Source organism: Crassostrea angulata, chromosome 2, assembly GCF_025612915.1.
Source record: "Crassostrea angulata isolate pt1a10 chromosome 2, ASM2561291v2, whole genome shotgun sequence".
Classification (NCBI taxonomy): Eukaryota; Metazoa; Mollusca; class Bivalvia; order Ostreida; family Ostreidae; genus Magallana; species Magallana angulata.
The window spans coordinates 8988430-9006011 of record NC_069112.1 but is presented as its reverse complement, the minus strand read 5'-3'; the positions used below and the strand labels follow the sequence as shown (position 1 = coordinate 9006011).

General features: G+C 34.8%; 1 protein-coding gene and 1 pseudogene across 1 annotated transcript; one reads left to right on the top strand and one right to left on the bottom strand.

Moving 5' to 3' along the window:
• Positions 1 to 506: 506 nt before the first annotated feature.
• Positions 507 to 5769, top strand: LOC128173661 (uncharacterized). The gene is made up of 7 exons (XM_052839333.1): positions 507 to 1323; positions 2089 to 2152; positions 2335 to 2802; positions 2933 to 3406; positions 3742 to 3868; positions 4006 to 4136; positions 4612 to 5769. Exons 2-7 carry the CDS (start codon positions 2150 to 2152, stop codon positions 5767 to 5769), a joined length of 2361 nt encoding a protein of 786 aa, XP_052695293.1. The 5' UTR covers positions 507 to 1323; positions 2089 to 2149.
• Positions 5770 to 6629: 860 nt separating this feature from the next.
• On the bottom strand, positions 6630 to 9383 carry LOC128173662 (uncharacterized; annotated as a pseudogene).
• Positions 9384 to 17582: the final 8199 nt, after the last annotated feature.

Here is a 17582-nt window from a genome sequence, read left to right as displayed (position 1 = left end):
TTTTTTTTTACAATTTTTTTTCTAACGTTTGATGGAGAAAGCCAGCTTAATGTCAAAAGATACACAACTCTCGTTTCAGATGTGATGCTTTTCTGAATTAATAGAATTCAAAGCCCTTTCGAATGCATTATTGTCACTATTAATTTTAACATCTCCTCTAGAGTATTATTGAAATAGTCATAATAAGTAAGGAAATATAGGTAAACGAAAAAAAAGACAAATCTATCAAACATGTTAGATGACATGCAGTAAAGGAATTTAGATAAATAAATGCAATGCTATTTAATGCTCTTAGACTGATAATCTTGATTGCAGTTGAATTGCAATTAACTGGAAGGATCAGTATTTGCTTTATAAATTAGCATGAGCAACATTCGGTGTTTTCTACAACGGAGAGGACAATTGGAACCTTAAAATTATGCTTTAATTTAAGTTAAAAATGTTTAAATAATGTAAACGGTCAAAGGATTAGTCAATATAGTTTTACAGTCTGACTAAAGCCAGCCCCTACTAATTCACTTCGTTGTAGGGTCTGAAGAACTCTCGTAAGGGTCATTCTCCGAATGACCTACGAGTTAACCAATCAGCTTATCGCTTAGAATTTCTCTAAGCGCATTAAAAAATTTCGGAACACCTCTTGGTTAATCGAGATTGAAAGAAAACTTAAGAGAGACATCGAGTAGAGTAATCATGGCCGCCCCCATGAAACCTAATGCGATTACGCCAAGAAAAACCTATATATTAAACAATAGCTGTGTGGTGTGTGGATTTTCTTTTATTGTGAAAGAACAACAAAGTGATGGAACTGTTAAAATCACTAAACATCTCAACAGAAAACTAAGACTTTCTCAGGAAAGATTAAAAATCCTAACATACGTTGTAGGTGATATACAAGTAAGTGATTGTTCAGATATGAATGGCGTTTGTGTCAAATGTTTCCAGTCAACTGAGCGAGTTATAAAACTCGAGAAAGAAGCTAAGAAATTAAAAGACGAGCTCCTGTTTGCTAGAAATGTGGTGGTTAACGGAAATTCAGATAGGAGAACCTATATGGAGAAGCGTCTATTGAAAAGTCCAGGGACATCCCAACCGTTGAAGATAACAACAGAAATGAAAGAAAACACGAACTTTCCGGTCTATGTTCGACCGTTATCACTGAGTCACTTAAAGCCATTTTCTGACTTAACAAATAGTGCTAGGACATTTGTAAATATTGTCCCTCGCAGTGAGAAAGAGACCATAGTGCCGAAGCAGAAAGCCATATGCATGCGTTCCCTGGATAAAGACTTCTCCACAGACACCTGTATGGAGGGAGTAGTTAAGGTATATTTAATTTCATGCACGTTTTGTTTTTTGTTGTTGTTGTTGTTTTTTTTTTTTTTTTTTTTTTTTTTTTTGTAAACAATTTTTCAAGATCTGAATATGGTGATGCATGTAATCATGGTATTTGAAATGTCACTATAAAACCGTTATATATCAAAAATGATAAAGTAAAAAAAAATGAATATGGTCATTTATTTACTAAGAAAACAGATAGTTAAGTTTTGGATAAAAAAATGTTACATTCTCAGAAAGTTAGAAGATTTTAAGTTTTCATTAAATCTGCACATGTGTGTATTTTAAAACCAAATTTACATGTAAGTTGGTGATTTGTAAAATTGTAAATTATGACTAAATTTACATTAGATACATGCATTATCACCATTGTTGAGTTTTGTTTTCTTTCTGGTGTAAATTTTGTTTAATTAACCTGCAATTTTAATATCAGTCTTTGTCAAGAGGAAGGTTAAGAATTTTAAATGATTCTTACTACTTGGAGGATGATCTTCTCTATTGTAATTGATTTTGTTAAAAAAAAAAGTGAAAATAATTTTCTTATTTCATGATATCTTTATGTAAAAGATTAAATTCAGCCCTTTTGTATTTTAAAAATGAAAATACAAATACTCTGTTTTTCCTCATTCCAAATACTCACAAAAATTATATTTTTTATTTAATATACATTTTCATCGTCCTCTTTATAAATGACTTGATACTTATTGTTTGATTTTTACTAATTGTTTTCATAGACTTATTTTTCATTTTCAGTTGTTTCAGACAGGTGTTTCATACATGTACACATACATGTACATATTTGGGTTCAAACATTATGGTAAGTCTATAGAATTAGGTTGAAACAATAGCTTACATGTAAAGTTTTAAAAGTGAACATTTTAGTGGAAAAATTTCATATTGGAATTTGGTAAAATATTATAATTTAGGTATCATAATTAAATAAATGTATATTGAGATGCTAATATTTTGATACATCACATGAATTTTTGTTTTTCCTAGATTACTATATACTACAATAGTGGCAAGAAGTCCCAGTTAATTACAAATGAGGCACACAAAAAAGTATGTAAAGCTATTATATGGGGAAAAAATGTTGAAAGATCAATTGTTGATATTATAAGAAAACATAAGCCTGAGGAGGTATCTTCAGGAGCAGCTTCAGTTGTTGCCGATGAATGCAAAGAACTCTGTTTTAAGAATTCAAACTCAGTTTTACAAGCTCGGGCTCATCATGATATTCTGTCTTTCACCTGGGACAAATTTCACCAAGAACTCACACTAAGAGCACCAAATACATTGAGGATTGTTTCATCAATGCTGTCAGATGTCCCTCTAAGTCCAGAAGGAAAACCATTTCTAAACTTGATGCATACTATATCAATGGCTTTACACAGCAGATACAATCAGATGTCATTGACCCAGTATCTTTGTGGATTTGTTCTTATGCATGGAGGATGTACAATGAGGGTATGCATTTTTGTAATAGGATTAACAGATATTTTTGAATGAGCATTTCAATTTTACAATTTTTATGAAATTAAAACATAATAATCAAATAATTTCATGTTAAACTACATGTATGTACTTTTTTGTGAAGGATATAGACAGATTGGCCCGAACTGGTCTTACTATGACATCCAAGTCCTTAACCAACAAATTAGCATCATGGGAAGACTGCCTGTACATTAGTGTTGAAAAAATCAGAGAAGGCTGGGAACGTGGAGAAAAGAAAAAATATCAGTTAGTAGGCGACAACTGGGATAGAAATATTTTGCCCTCATATAGAACATCACAGCAGAAGACAATATCGCTCCATTTGTTTCAAGTGGTATGTGTGGTGGACAGAATTAACCCAGTGTGTGTTGAAAGACCAAACCAGAATCCTTATGACTTGAAGTGTATTGACTTCATCCCATCTATGCAGGACCAAAATTTGTTATGCAAGGAGTTGACATTTATAGTTGCCACTGCATTGCTGAACAATATAGATCAACTTAAAAACATTCAAAATATTTACCCAAAGCATCTAGAACACCAATATAGTGCACAGGCAGGACTGAAAACTCATCAGGTAAGTGTACACCAACAGCAAAACACTTCCTAAAATCTATGAAATACATGTATTAGAGGGCTGGATGGTTGTGGCCATTTTTTAGACTGCACCGGCCTCCTTTATTAGAAGAGCTCCGTATAAGCATATAAGAAAGTACATGTAATAAGATTTAAAAGCTAAAATTTATGGAATTTTTCTACTTTGAATAATACCTTAATAAATCGTATCTGAAAATTTGAGAAAAATCTGATGATTAATCTGTTGACCTCCCAGCCTCCTTAACTTACTTAGGTTATGCAATAAGTTAAATTTGTTATTCCAACTAAATTGATGGAGTAGGATTATTATTTTAGATTCCACTCGGCCTATTTGATTGCAATGAGCAAAAAACACAGGATGTCATCAAGCTGTTAAAGGAATTCTCTCAAAAGTATGTTCCTGTCAAAGATGGTGAAATTGTGGAAGAAGTTTTCTTTGGAGGCAAGTACATGTAGTTAAAAATAAACCAACAAAATATTTCAAAATTGGACAGGATCCTGACCCGTAAACCGTATATAAATTTTTTTAATTTGTTTATATTAATATTTTATAATTAATCTTATTCTACAATTTTTTAGGTGATCGCCTTACAGATGAAAGGATCCAGTGTGCTCAGTTATCCATAGCAAATGCTGCTACTCCTCTAGAAAGTTTAAGAGGATTCATCTCAAAGATTGAAGATTTCCATCGCTTAATGAATTTCCTTGAGGTACCATACTTATGTTTTAAAACTAGCTATTGAGGCTGCTGAAAATTGTTGGCCTTCTCTCACCTCATTATTTCAAAATGGATTTTAGGTTGGGAGATGGATATTTTGATATAAAAAATGTGATTCTCAGATTGTTACATGTAGTAAGAATTATCTTTGTCATGTAAGGTACATGTACTTAACATCAGTCCATCAGGAGAGGATTTAATAACAAACAATTCTTCAAATGTGGCCTGGAGGATTTTTCTAAATATTGAATTATTTAATTATCACCAGTCTTTTGAAAACATTTTCTGACATGAAAAAGTTCCTGTAATAAATTCAGTGCAATTGTAAATGTTGCTGAAAGCAAAACAGATTTTAATGCAACACTTTTTATATATCTTTCATTTACAATGTTACCTTAATGGGTAGTTTTGAAACATTATGTTGTATTAAGGTTTCCTGGTATTTGATTTGTATCATTACCTTGTAGGCAATTTGCACCTTGACATACAAAAGTACTTCAGCTGGAGATAGAGGGACATTTGCATATTTCAGAAATATCTTAAATGCCAGAAATGTGAAGGGTGAAGTCAAAAATTCCTACAGAGCTTACAAATTTCTACTATATACCATATTTGATGCAATGTGTTGTGTGCTGTTTTTTAAAGAATTTGGACTACGTAGCACAGAGGAGGAAATACCTGTGCCAGAACTGAGTAGCTCTGAAGAAAAAGTTTCGTGGATCAATGAAGTGAGTGAAAGAATAGTGAAAAACTGGTTTTTTGAAAATACAGATTTAGTGCAGGAATTGAGAAATGTTTTTGAAGATGAACACCATGTTGAAAACTACTGGATCAACACTGCTGTTGAAAATCGATTTCAGTGCCACCACTGTGACAAAAGTTATGCTTTTATCGAAAGCTTAAAGACCCATGAGTCTCGAATGCATGGGTATGTTGACTCCTCTCCTAAAGGAGATAAAAATGATGAAAACAAAGATGAACTTTTTGATTATGTAGTGCATTTGTTTAAACTAGGTGCACTTCACAAAAATTTAGACACAGCTGTGGATATGGGTGATGGCCATAGATCAGTAAGAAGTGCAAAATATGAATTGCCCATATATAACAAAACCAACAAAACAAAGTATCTGATAGGAAGCATTCACTTGACAGCCTTAGTTTCTGGTACATTACAAGCAGACAAACAGGAACAGCTGATCGCTAACAGGTTTGTAAACTTAAGTGGTGGAGCCAACAACAACATGGCATTAGATGAATATGTCGAACTTTTAAACAGAGACACAAAACAGGCTTGCAGTGGACATCAGACCAAAACCAGCATTCTCAAGCATTCCAAGAAATATCCTTATCTCATAGATGAAATTAAGCACATAGACATGATAAATGAAATAAAAAACAGAAAAGGAATTCATAAATACCCAAGCTACAAGAAAGATGTTTTGAAAACAGCAAATGAATTATTTGAAATTTCTGCCTTCAGTGAAATACCTGGTAGAACTCTGACATGTAGAGCAATTGTTTGTCCAAAAAATCCGTTCATGGATGCATATAAGAAACTACCAACAAAAATATTTAGACATTTACCAACATTGCCTTTTTGTCGTTTAAGAAACAAACATATTTAAGTTTATCACATTACCAGTTTTACACTCATCAAAACTTATAAGTGTTCACCCAGTATATTAATGTATTTACTTGTCTTGCCGTCATGGTGACTGATTTCCACTTCAATTTCAAATTGTTAAGAACAATGCATTGACCTTGACCTCTGGTTGCGACCCGAGATGTTGACCTTTTCTCATTATCACTTACATTTCCAGTTTGGTTCAATTTTGCTCATACCTTTTGAATTGAAAAATTTCTGGATCCGCACATGATTTTGGCCATGTTAAGTGGTTTTCTTTATAAACTATCATCAAACACTAAAATCAATCACAAAATAATAACAATCATGTTAAGCATGCACAGAAAAATACCAATGTTTTGACGTTTCGTCACGGGTAATTGATTTCAATCATTGTTGTTTTACTTTATCTGTGTTATTGATGAGAAGACATATATCAGTTATGAAATGTTGAAAATTTCACATCATTTTATTTCATAATTTCAAAATTATTCTATTTATTGAGGTGAATACTTAGAAGTTTCGTTGAGTTTAGGAATCAAGACTAGAATTGAACTTGCCAAAAACACAAGTTAACATGGTTAATAAAGGAAAATTATAACTGAATTGTAATTGAATTTTTATATTTTTCATAATTCTGTGGTTTCAATCATTTATTAGTGGACATCAATTTTGTGAAAATCAGTTTCAATGATATGAACAGTAATTTTGTGGCCAGTGATAATATCGATACAATGTAATATAAAAAATCTTTAATGAACATCTAATTTTGTGGATCAACTCGATAAATGAAAAAATTAAAATGAATATTGATGAAAGTCAAGAAACTAGTAACTCAACGACATGAAAAATTGTCAAAATCAATTTATTGATCTTCATTGTCTGAAAGACATGAAAATTGTTCAGATTCATAGAAGTATGAGATAGTTTCACTGTCGCTACTGCTGTATGTATCTTTGGCTGTATCTTCTGATGTGACACAACTCATAAGTTTTTCAATTGGTAATAAAATACAATGTCCACAAGTACACAATTCTGCACAAATATCACAGCAGTGGTGCTGATTTAAAGACTTCTTTACAGTTTCCATTTCAGCACTGGTATGAAAATTCTCCATAAGCGTTTGTCGTCTGCACACATCTGTTCGTAAAAAGGTCTTAACTTCTGAATCTAATTGTTTACACTGATATGAATTATACAGTACAACTGCCACAGATGGTAGCCCATCTCGACCTATTCGCCCCGTCTCTTGAATAAGATCAGCAACATTTACAGGAGGTCCGTAAATTATGATGCTGTTGCAGAATTTAACATCAATTCCCATACCAAGGGCACTTGTGGCTAGTACTATCCTAAGAGAACTGTCATTTCCAAGTTTGTCTATTATTTCTGATTTGCAGTCTGATGGTGTTTCTGAATGATACATTTGAACATAGTTAAAGCTATCAGGGATTTCACTTGTTAAAAAGTTATAAATGGTTGAAACATCTTTGATAGAGTTGCAAGAAATTACAGTCCTTGGAAATTTTTCTTTAAGGTTGTTCAAAGTTTCCATAAGCCAAAACATAGCCGCTCCTACAGAATTTGGCACCTTTTTATACAACAAATTTAATGTTTTCTTTATTTGGTGACAATCTAAAATATTTCACATTTTTCTTATCAATTCCCAATACATTAAGCACTCTTTTCTCGATTGTTTTTGTGCAGGTTGCGCTTAAAGCTAATAATACTGCATTCGGAAACATTGACCGCAACTCTCCTAAATGCCGAAACCATTTCCGAAATGCATCGTCTTCATTTCCCATTCCTCCCCTGAAAATAATCCAGTTTACTCTTGATCATTTATTTATATAGGCACATTAAAATGTTATTATGTTGAATAATTTTTTCACATTTTTACTAAAATGTTTTTATTAGAGAGGTTATGCATTTGAACATGACTGTACATGTATGATTGGTTTGGTTTGAACATATTTTATTGCATAAACATATACAAATGGTTCGAACACAAGTTCTAAACAACCTACGAGGTTCTTACCAAGGATTACATGTATGATTACGGTATGTGTAACAAGCAGAATTGCATAATTGTATGAGCATTACCTCATACATTCTGCATACCATGCAATTCTACAAGTTGTACAAAATGTGTAGATATAAAACTTCATGGCAGTAAACGCTTGTCCCTTCTTAATCAAATTATAAATTTTATGCGCAAAAATATTTCTGGCCGAAACAGTGATTCTTAACTGAAGATTGTGTTACACATACGTGTACACCAGCAGTTTATATAACTAAACTCAGATTTTTGTATGTGTACCTGTAAACATACTTCTAGTTCCTCATAGATGTTCATGTTATAAATATCAACTTCTCTTTACGTTTTACGCATAATCACACTTTAGAAAAGACTTACCATGTGGCAATAGTATGGAATTCATCAATGACAATAAGACCGACATCTAATTTTTGAAGGATTTCCCTCCTTTGAACATTTCCAACAAGCACCTCTGGTGATCCATAAATGAGATCCACTTCACCATTTGTAATAGAAATATCAGCTTCAGGGGACCTACCTATAAAATATTTATTAACATGCTTTAAGTTACCTACTAGCACTACCAGTAGCACTTTGCCAATAACGACAACTGATTGAGGTTTAGAGTTGGGGAAATCTCAGATTAATAGAGCACTTGACTTTAGGTTCTGAGGAGCAGGTTTAATTCCAGTTAACGAGTTTGGTCTGTAATTAGTTCTACCATTCCATAACAGTTTAACAGGTCCAGCACAATATCCTGATTTAGCTATGTAGATTGAAAAAGCTAAATAGCTTTATAAGCCATTAAGAACAGATTGATTTAGCTATTTTGTCATACATTTTTTTCAATGTGAAATTTTTTTAAAAACAAAAAAAAATGAGAATGTGCGGCTGGCTTTAATCTGGTGCTGGACCTGTTTAATTCGGTTGATTTCTACATCGATGACATCAAATGCAAGAAAACCTTAAAAGGGCATGATCAGAATTTTCGTCAAATTCTATTTTTTTTTATTGTTTTTATTATGTAGCATTGTAAAAATTTTATAAATTGGAAAGATAATTTTTACCAAAATCGTGATCATGCCCCTTTAAGGCTTTTGAACGCTTTAATTTAATAAATAAAACATACCGAAATATTCTGCAGAAACAAGTGTCGATTCTTTTAATTTCTTCACTTGATCCTCCATTATTGACGTTAACGGACAACAAACCATAACTTTCTTTCCATCACCTTTACCGAGCGCCCGAATCACTGGCAAGTATAGTTGATATGGCAGAGATTTGCCATATCCGGTGGGTAAAACTGCTTTACAGCTTTCACCATTTATTATCGCCTCCAATATCTCATTTTGTTTATCTTTCAGGCTATCTATTTTCGCTTCTTTCAACACCACATCGATAACATGTTTATATTCCGCCATTTTCCTTCCCAAACCGATGATTTTCTAATACGCGTTTCCTGATTGGTCAATAGTTTCTTATGAATATGCAGACTTTTAAGGTCATTCGGAGAATGACCCTTACGAGAGTTCTTCAGACCCTACAACGAAGTGAATTAGTAGGGGCTGGCTTTAGTCAGACTGTATAGTTTTACACATATCTGTAAACAGATAGCCATGCTATGACCTTAAATTGCTAGTATTAAATAATGGTCACTATGATATTTAAGTGTACCTAGGTACTGCGCATTGAATGGTGTTAATGATAATTAATATAATGAACTCTGTGAATCTTGTAGCACTGCGCAGTATTCCTAAATGATGTTATAAAACCAGGCGAATAATACGGGCATAATAATATTCAAATTGAGAGTTTAAAAACAAGTGTCATATTTGGCGATTCTGTGTCTGCAACGATAGCTCTAGTACTCTATATTGACTCATGTATTGTGTATTCTATATATTAACCTTTGTAACCTTTTAGTCTATGTATGAATGAACGTATTATGAGTAAGTGATGCCTCATACTAGGTGGGGGACTCCGAGACCCAGGACTCGGAGACTCAAATCCTGCATCCAGACTCTTTGATTGGCAGTTCTGACGGTTTTGTTACTTTATTTAGGAATAAACTATTAATCTTAATTTTGAACACTAAATGTTCACTCATGATCGTCGTAAATAGGCCGAACTAGTAAGAACTGTCCATCATAAGTAAAATGTTATATATACCCATGTAAATTAATGTTGAACAGATTCCGCTTATAGAGATTCTTAGACTCTTGATTTGGGCTACTTTTAATTACTGTAACTATACGATCACACTATAATAAAACCGCTTGAGAAAGAAATATTGTACTTGTCATCACTAAGTTTGAGCTGACCTTCAATTGGATCCGTAAGACAGAAGGCTTACATGAACTTTCTTGGTACCGTGACCAGGAATGAGCGAAGTTCAAAACAAAATAAGGTAAGAACCATTTCTATAAGTCTCTTATAGCTATCTCGAAGTAAACAACTTTGTCGAAGCAACCAATATGGCAACAGGTGTTGGGTTTTATAAAAAAAAAAGAATTAAAAAATCAAATAGAGCAATTAGAAAAACCATTCGCGGCGTTGGGCCAGAACAAGGAAAATAAAGGGCAAGAATCAGGTCAAAAGTCCCAAGAAAAAGAGCAGATTAAACAAAATACTTTTGAAACATATCATGATGCTAGGCCGTATGAAACTCGTGAACCTCGACATCGAGTCCCAGATCAGGATGATGATAAAGATATTTTCATTGGTCAAGTTAAAGCTATAACAGCCGCACTCTCAGTGCCCCTATCTTCTGTGATAACTCCTTTTGAGGGAGATGCTCAAAAATTTAAACAATGGATAAAAGAAGTTGAAAAGTACGGTGTTATGTCTGGGAAACAAGGTCATGAGATCCCCATGCTTGCATACATAACAAGTAAGGGTTCAGATGGGGATTATATTAAAAGGTATTTAGATGAAACAGATGCGTCTGAAGATATCCCATCTTGGAACGATCTTAAGGAATCCCTTAAAAATAGATTTTCAGAAATAACAGATCCCCAACACGCGTTAGCAGTAATGCGTAAGACTCGAAAAAATTCAAATGAAAGTGTTCAGTTGTTCGCCGAGAGACTATTGCAAATCGCAGAAGACGCCTACAGTAATGACAGACTAAAAGATCCTTTAATACAACAACAGTAGGAGATATCGTTTGTGACGGGTTGACAGTCGACTACTCAGAATGAAAATTTTGCGAGAAAACCCTAAACATTTAGAATCCGCAATTCAAATAGCAATGTGAGAACAAAATCTGAGACAGAGGCTAGCGATAAGGGTCAAATATGACAGAAATTGTACAAAATAATGACAACATACGAACTCTTTCAAATTTTGATACTACTCTTCCCTTATTAAATGATAGAGCAGATAATCTTACCTCAGTAGAAACAAGGCATGTAGAACCAATGGAAGTAGACCATGTGCGTAATAGTAGGTGTTTTAAATGCAAACAGATGGGTCATAGGGCTCGATTTTGTACTCAAAATAAACCCCAAGTCAGATCCCGTCCTCAAATGAATAAACGACACAGTCAAAACAAACCCGTCCATAATATAGAGCAGAAACCCCATTGGCCTGTGGAGTGTTGGAATTGTGGTAAAATAGGTCATGTGCGTGCAGATTGTTGGAGCTCGCGTATGTATCAAAGAGTGCAGAAAAATCGGGGCAGACCATCAAATCGTCAAGGCCGAACACATGAATCTAGCGACCAAGTAAATAGGGGATCTCAAAATTTCAAACCTCGCTCTTATTTTGACAGACAAAAACAGGAAAACTAAGACGTTCCTTCGTTGAAGCCAGAAGAAAGAACTTTAAACAAAGACCTACATATGAAGTTAATTTTACTAAAAACCTTAGTAGCTGTTTATTAAAAGTAGGAAAAAATAAATTTAAAGCTTTGGTAGATACAGGTGCAGCTATATCTCTAATTAGTAAGAAAATGTATGATAATCTATTTCCCCGCCCCAAGTTGTTTAATAATGACATCCTCTCTTTACAAGCAGCAAATGGCAATTCTTTAATTGCGATAGGGTATGTAAATATTTCCTTTAAGATTTCAGGATTAACTTTAGACCACAAACCATATGTGACAAAGGGACTCAACCGAAACATGATTCTCGGTCGTGATTGGCTCAAGAAAATCAATGTTCGTTTATACTTTGATCTTGGACTCATGCGTATTGATGGGAAAGTATACGCGGAACTTAAAGAAGATTTACACATCTCAACTATTGCAAGAACACTTAAGAAACTTATTATGAGACCGAATACGGTGACTGTATGTTATGCAAAAATAAATAACAATTTTCCTCTGGAAAAAAATGACTTGGTTGAAGTGAACAGCATAGACAATAACTGCATTATGGAAGACCCAGGACTATATTTAAGACGCCGTTTGTATAGTACGGAAAGATAAAAAAGGACGGATCAGACCGGATGTGCGTTGACTTTAGAAGCTTGAATAAGATAGTGAAACCAATATCTTTCCCGCTACCGTTGATTGATGACATCCTATGTTTACTAGGTAAGGCAAAATATTTCACTGCACTAGACTTAAAGAGTGGATATTGGCAAGTGAAATAAGTAGATTCAAGTAAAGAAAAAACGGCCTTTGCATGTCACAAAGAACTATTTCAATTTAACCGTATGCCATTTGGGCTGAGTAATGCACCGACAGTCTTTCAGGAGCTGATGAACATAGTTCTTTAAGGACAAGAAGAGTTTGCCATCGAATACCTGGATGACATTTTTATATTCTCAGAGACACCGGAAGATCATCTTCATCATATTCAAGACGCTTTCAACCGCCTAAGAAAGCATGGACTTAAAATGAAGCTAAAAAAATGTAGTTTCTTCAAAGAACAGACTGAATATCTTGGTTTCATCATTGATGAACACGGCGTTACACCTGATCCAAAGAAAGTCGAAGCTATAAGAAAGTTACCAGCGCCCACTACAATCCTAGACATTCGTGGCTTTATAGGTATGTGCAGTTATTACAGGAGATTTATACCGAACTTCTCTAAGATTGCAGAAGCATTGATTGACTTAACCAGAAAGTATGCAAGGTTTAAATGGACACCATGTTGCAAAAAAGCGTTCGACTTTAATAAAGAAAGTTTAACGGTAGTGCCTTTACTAGCATATCCAGATACTTATAAGCCGTACATCCTGTACACCGATGCCAGCGACAATTGTATTGGAGCGTGCCTTACTCAAAAGACAGAAGAGGGAGAAGATAAGCCAATATATTACTTATCCCACAAGCTGAGTAAAACGCCAGAAAAGTGGTCAACCATAGAAAAGGAGGCATTTGCAATCCATTACGCCCTTCAGAAGTTAGACCATTATTTACACGGTGCTCAGTTTACTATAAGAACAGACCATAAGCCGCTCAAGTATATCTTAGAATCTCCAATGCAAAATAAAAAATATCAACTATGTGCATTACGTATTGCAGGATATAACTGTAAGGTAGAGTACATAGGAGGAAGATTTAACTGCTGTGCGTATCTCATATCCAGATTACCGACAGTCAACCTCGAGTGTGAAGAGGAAAAACAATCAGAGAATGATGAACCAGATGTAAAGGACAATTTCTTTGAAGTGAACGTACTTAACTCAAATGCGTTTTCACTTAAGAGATTGGCCAGATGTGAAGTTAAGCAACACGACGAATTGGTCAAACCCTTTATTGATCTACCAGAGGAAATCAACATCAAAGAAAGCCAACAACACGATGAGCAGATCAAGAAACTGAAGAATCGGTTAAATAAAGGGACAACAACGGCAACCGAAGAAAAGAAGTTTGTGGAAATTGATGGTTTAATGTACTATTTTTCAGATGGAGACTCAGAAGGCCCAAGACTTTGCCTGTATGTACCACGTGAGTTAGAACTTTTAGTAGTGCAGCAGTATCATGACGGACTTGGACATATGGGAGTGGACAAAACATATGACGTAATCAGACAAAAGTACTACATTCCAAATCTATACAAAAGGTTATATTCCTATATAGAAGGATGTGTAGTATGCCAAACGAGGAGCAATAAGAAAAATCAGCTTCTACTTCAAGAGACAGATATACTACCTTTTCCAATGGCTAAAGTAGGACTTGATCTATCAGGACCATATCCAACATCCTTGTCGGGAAACAAGTACATAGTTTTTTTTATTGACATTTACTCTGGTTGGCCAGAAGCTTTTCCCGTTCATGATTAGTCAGCTGACAACATAGTACATCTTATCTTAGAAGAAATATATCCAAGATATGGCTGTCCTCTTCAAATCCTCACAGACAACGGAACAGAAAATGTGAACAAGAAAGTGGAATAAACTTTAAAAGAATTGACTATCAACCATATCAAAACATCGTATTACAGCCCTAAAGGTAATGGTAAAGTAGAACGATCTCATAGAACTCTACATGACGTGATGGCTAAGAAAATAACAGACAACGCTCAAACATGGGATATTCATCTTAATCAGACGTTGGCAGCCATTCGTTTCCATCCTAACGATTCGTCAAAGTTTTCCCCATATTACCTTATGTACAACAGAGATGTCATATTACCTCTTGATACGTTAATGAAACCTCGAAGGAGATATGCGGGAGAAGATCAACACAAGATCGCCCTACAAGAACAAAATAAACTTTTCCTGCTAGAACATCGTTATATGAAGGAAGCCAAGAAGAAACAGAAAAGCTCAGGCCGATAAGAAAAGCAAAGACGAAAATTTTCAGGTAGGTTACCCTGTCTACCTTAAGAACAACAGGAGACAAAATAAGTTAGATAAAAAGTGGCTACCATATTATCGAATCATTGAGCAGAAAGGATCAGCTAGTTTCGTGGTGAGAGACCAATTGACTGGATTAACCACCAAATGTCATGCAAGACAATAAAGACTGGCAGACATTTCGCACTGGCCCCTTTCACAAACTACTGAAGATGGTGGAAGAACTCTAAGAAAAACTAACTATGTGGAGCCACCGGCATGAATCGTCGTCAGAAAATGAAGACATGCAACCAGAACCATTGGAAAGAGCTATACAGTCCAAACAATGGGAAAGAGAAGGATCTTCAGACGAAGAGGATATTCCCCTAGCAGAACTTCAAAAACGTATAAGAGCTAAGAAGATCATGGATGATCAGCAGTATAAACACGAGAACGATCAGACTGTACATTCAGAATCGGATGAGACCCATGAGTCAAATCGATGTGGTGAAAATAGCGTTCAAGACTATGAAATACCCTTAGATAACCCAAGTGTACCCTTAGATGAAAATATTGAAATAGATGAAATAGCCCCTAAAGTAGGTCTAGGCTATAAACCAATTCCTAAACCCCGTAAATCTAATAAACAAAAATTTAAAGAGGATTATTTAGTTGTCTTAAAACAGTTAGTAATAGGATAGATAAAGTATCCTTTATTTTCAGATGTCAGAATCTGAGTTATTGGAACTGAGATTGACGCCCCCTAGTGAACTGTATATCAAAATAAAGCTCGGAAAAGTCACATTGACAGCAACCTTGAACATATACAACCATTATTTTAGTGATACAGAGCTATACTCTGATATGGTTATGATAATCATTAGAGAAGAAATCACCTCCATGACCGTTAGGAGGGAGGGCGTCACTCGAAACCGAATGCAGATGTAAATAATCTTGAATAAGCTTAGCTTTGTATATATTGCACGCTTTTAAAAATCTATGACAGGATGACCCCCTGTGACATAAAAACATGTATTGAGATACACCGATTATCAAACACGGACTCAGCACTTCGGTTATTTGTGTGTATATGCGGAGTTAAAGAGATTAAACGTAAACTCAGTACTCGAAATACATGACACAGCGACTAAGTAAGAAACCATTTTTTTGTAAATGTGATTTTTGTAAGTGATTTAAGATTATTGGGGAAAAAAACCAATCAAATATCGCGTTTGACATCTTGACTATGGAACAAGGTTGATCAGGTTTTCATGGTTTAATGTCTTAAGACAAAAGATATTAAAATTTTCCCTATGAATACACTTATGGCGAAATTGCCAGAAACTAATTTGCAACCCATGAAATCCTCGTCTTGGGTGGGAAGCCCCTGGTTTTATGTGTGTTTAGCTTTTGCAGTAACAATAACGATAGGACTTTGTATTAAGAAACGTAAATATATTAAAAAGTAGGGTGGTATATGCTGTGGTGGTTGCTGGACAGGTTTTCAAAAAAGGGGTAGTGACGGAGGTAAGAAAAGTTCTTCCAACGACAATGTATTTTGTTGTGAGGATTCAAAGGAAATGGACCTGTATTGACATTATTGAACTTGAACCAATCCCGAAAGACACTAGGATCCAAGAAAAACCCCGACGGAGCGGAAGACTCGAAACTCGCAAATTGACCAGTAACACGGGGACAATTTCGACCAAACTGGCACAGCAATTACTTGGAGAGGAGAAAAATGAAGAATCTCCATGGACAAAATACTACAGACCGGATCCAGAGCGGGCACGTAAATACCTGGAAGAGAAGGCCGCGATGTCTACGCAACAGAGGAACGCAGGAGACGCTCCGCGAGAAGTCGTCTCGCCATCCGCGCCGACCCTCTATCCACGGGAGCCGATGATGGATGAATAATTAAGCTGCAGCCGCGAAGTTGTGTATTCCTTATGAAAGAATTGTAAAATTTAGCGAAAATTAGAAGTGTGAATTGTGTAAAAGTAGAAAAGTGCGTTATCTTGTGCTAATATAAATTTGGTGATTCAATCTGGAGAACTTCAGAAAGAAACCGATGGACTCCGAACCTATGACGCTAACCTCGCCCCTAGGAAGGAAGAGATATTTTTGTGAACTCACAAGCATGCACTGACTTAATATATATATATATATATATATATATATATATATATATATATATATATATATATATATATATATATATATATGTGTGTGTGTGTGTGTGTGACATCAAGCTTAACCATACTTAGTAATGACGAATTACGATTATATTCAACTATGATTATTTCATCATGGTCATTTTTGTCATACTTTATTCATTATTGTTTTCATGATTGTAATGCGATATAATCAAGCCATACGATTTTATGAACATGTATACATCCTGGTTATATATTTGTTTTTTTAGATGTATGATGTTCCAAGCCGGTGGAAACATGTCACTTTAACTATCTCTTAACATAGATGTTCTGACTGGTATGTCACTAGGTAGATAAAGGACGCTTTCCTATTCCGGGCGCCAGGCATGAGAAATCTCCCTTCGGGATATTTCTTTTGTTTGGGGGACGTATGTAAACAGATAGCCATGCTATGACCTTAAATTGCTAGGATTAAATAATGGTCACTGTGATATTAAAGTGTACCTAGGTACTGCACATTGAATGGTGTTAATGATAATTAGTAGAATGAACTCTGTGAATCTTGTAGCACTGCGTAGTATTCCTAAATGATGTTATAAAACCAGGCGAATAATACGGGCATAATAATATTCAAATTGAGAGTTTAAAAACAAGTGTCATATTTGGCGATTCTGTGTCTGCAAAGATAGCTCTAGTACTCTATATTGACTCATGCATTGTGTATTCTATATATTAACCTTTGTAACCTTTCAGTCTATGTATGAATGAACGTATTATGAGTAAGTGATGCCTCATACTAGGTGGGGGACTCCGAGACCCAGGACTCGGAGACTCAAATCCTGCATCCAGACTCTTTGATTGGCAGTTTTGACGGTTTTGTTACTTTATTTA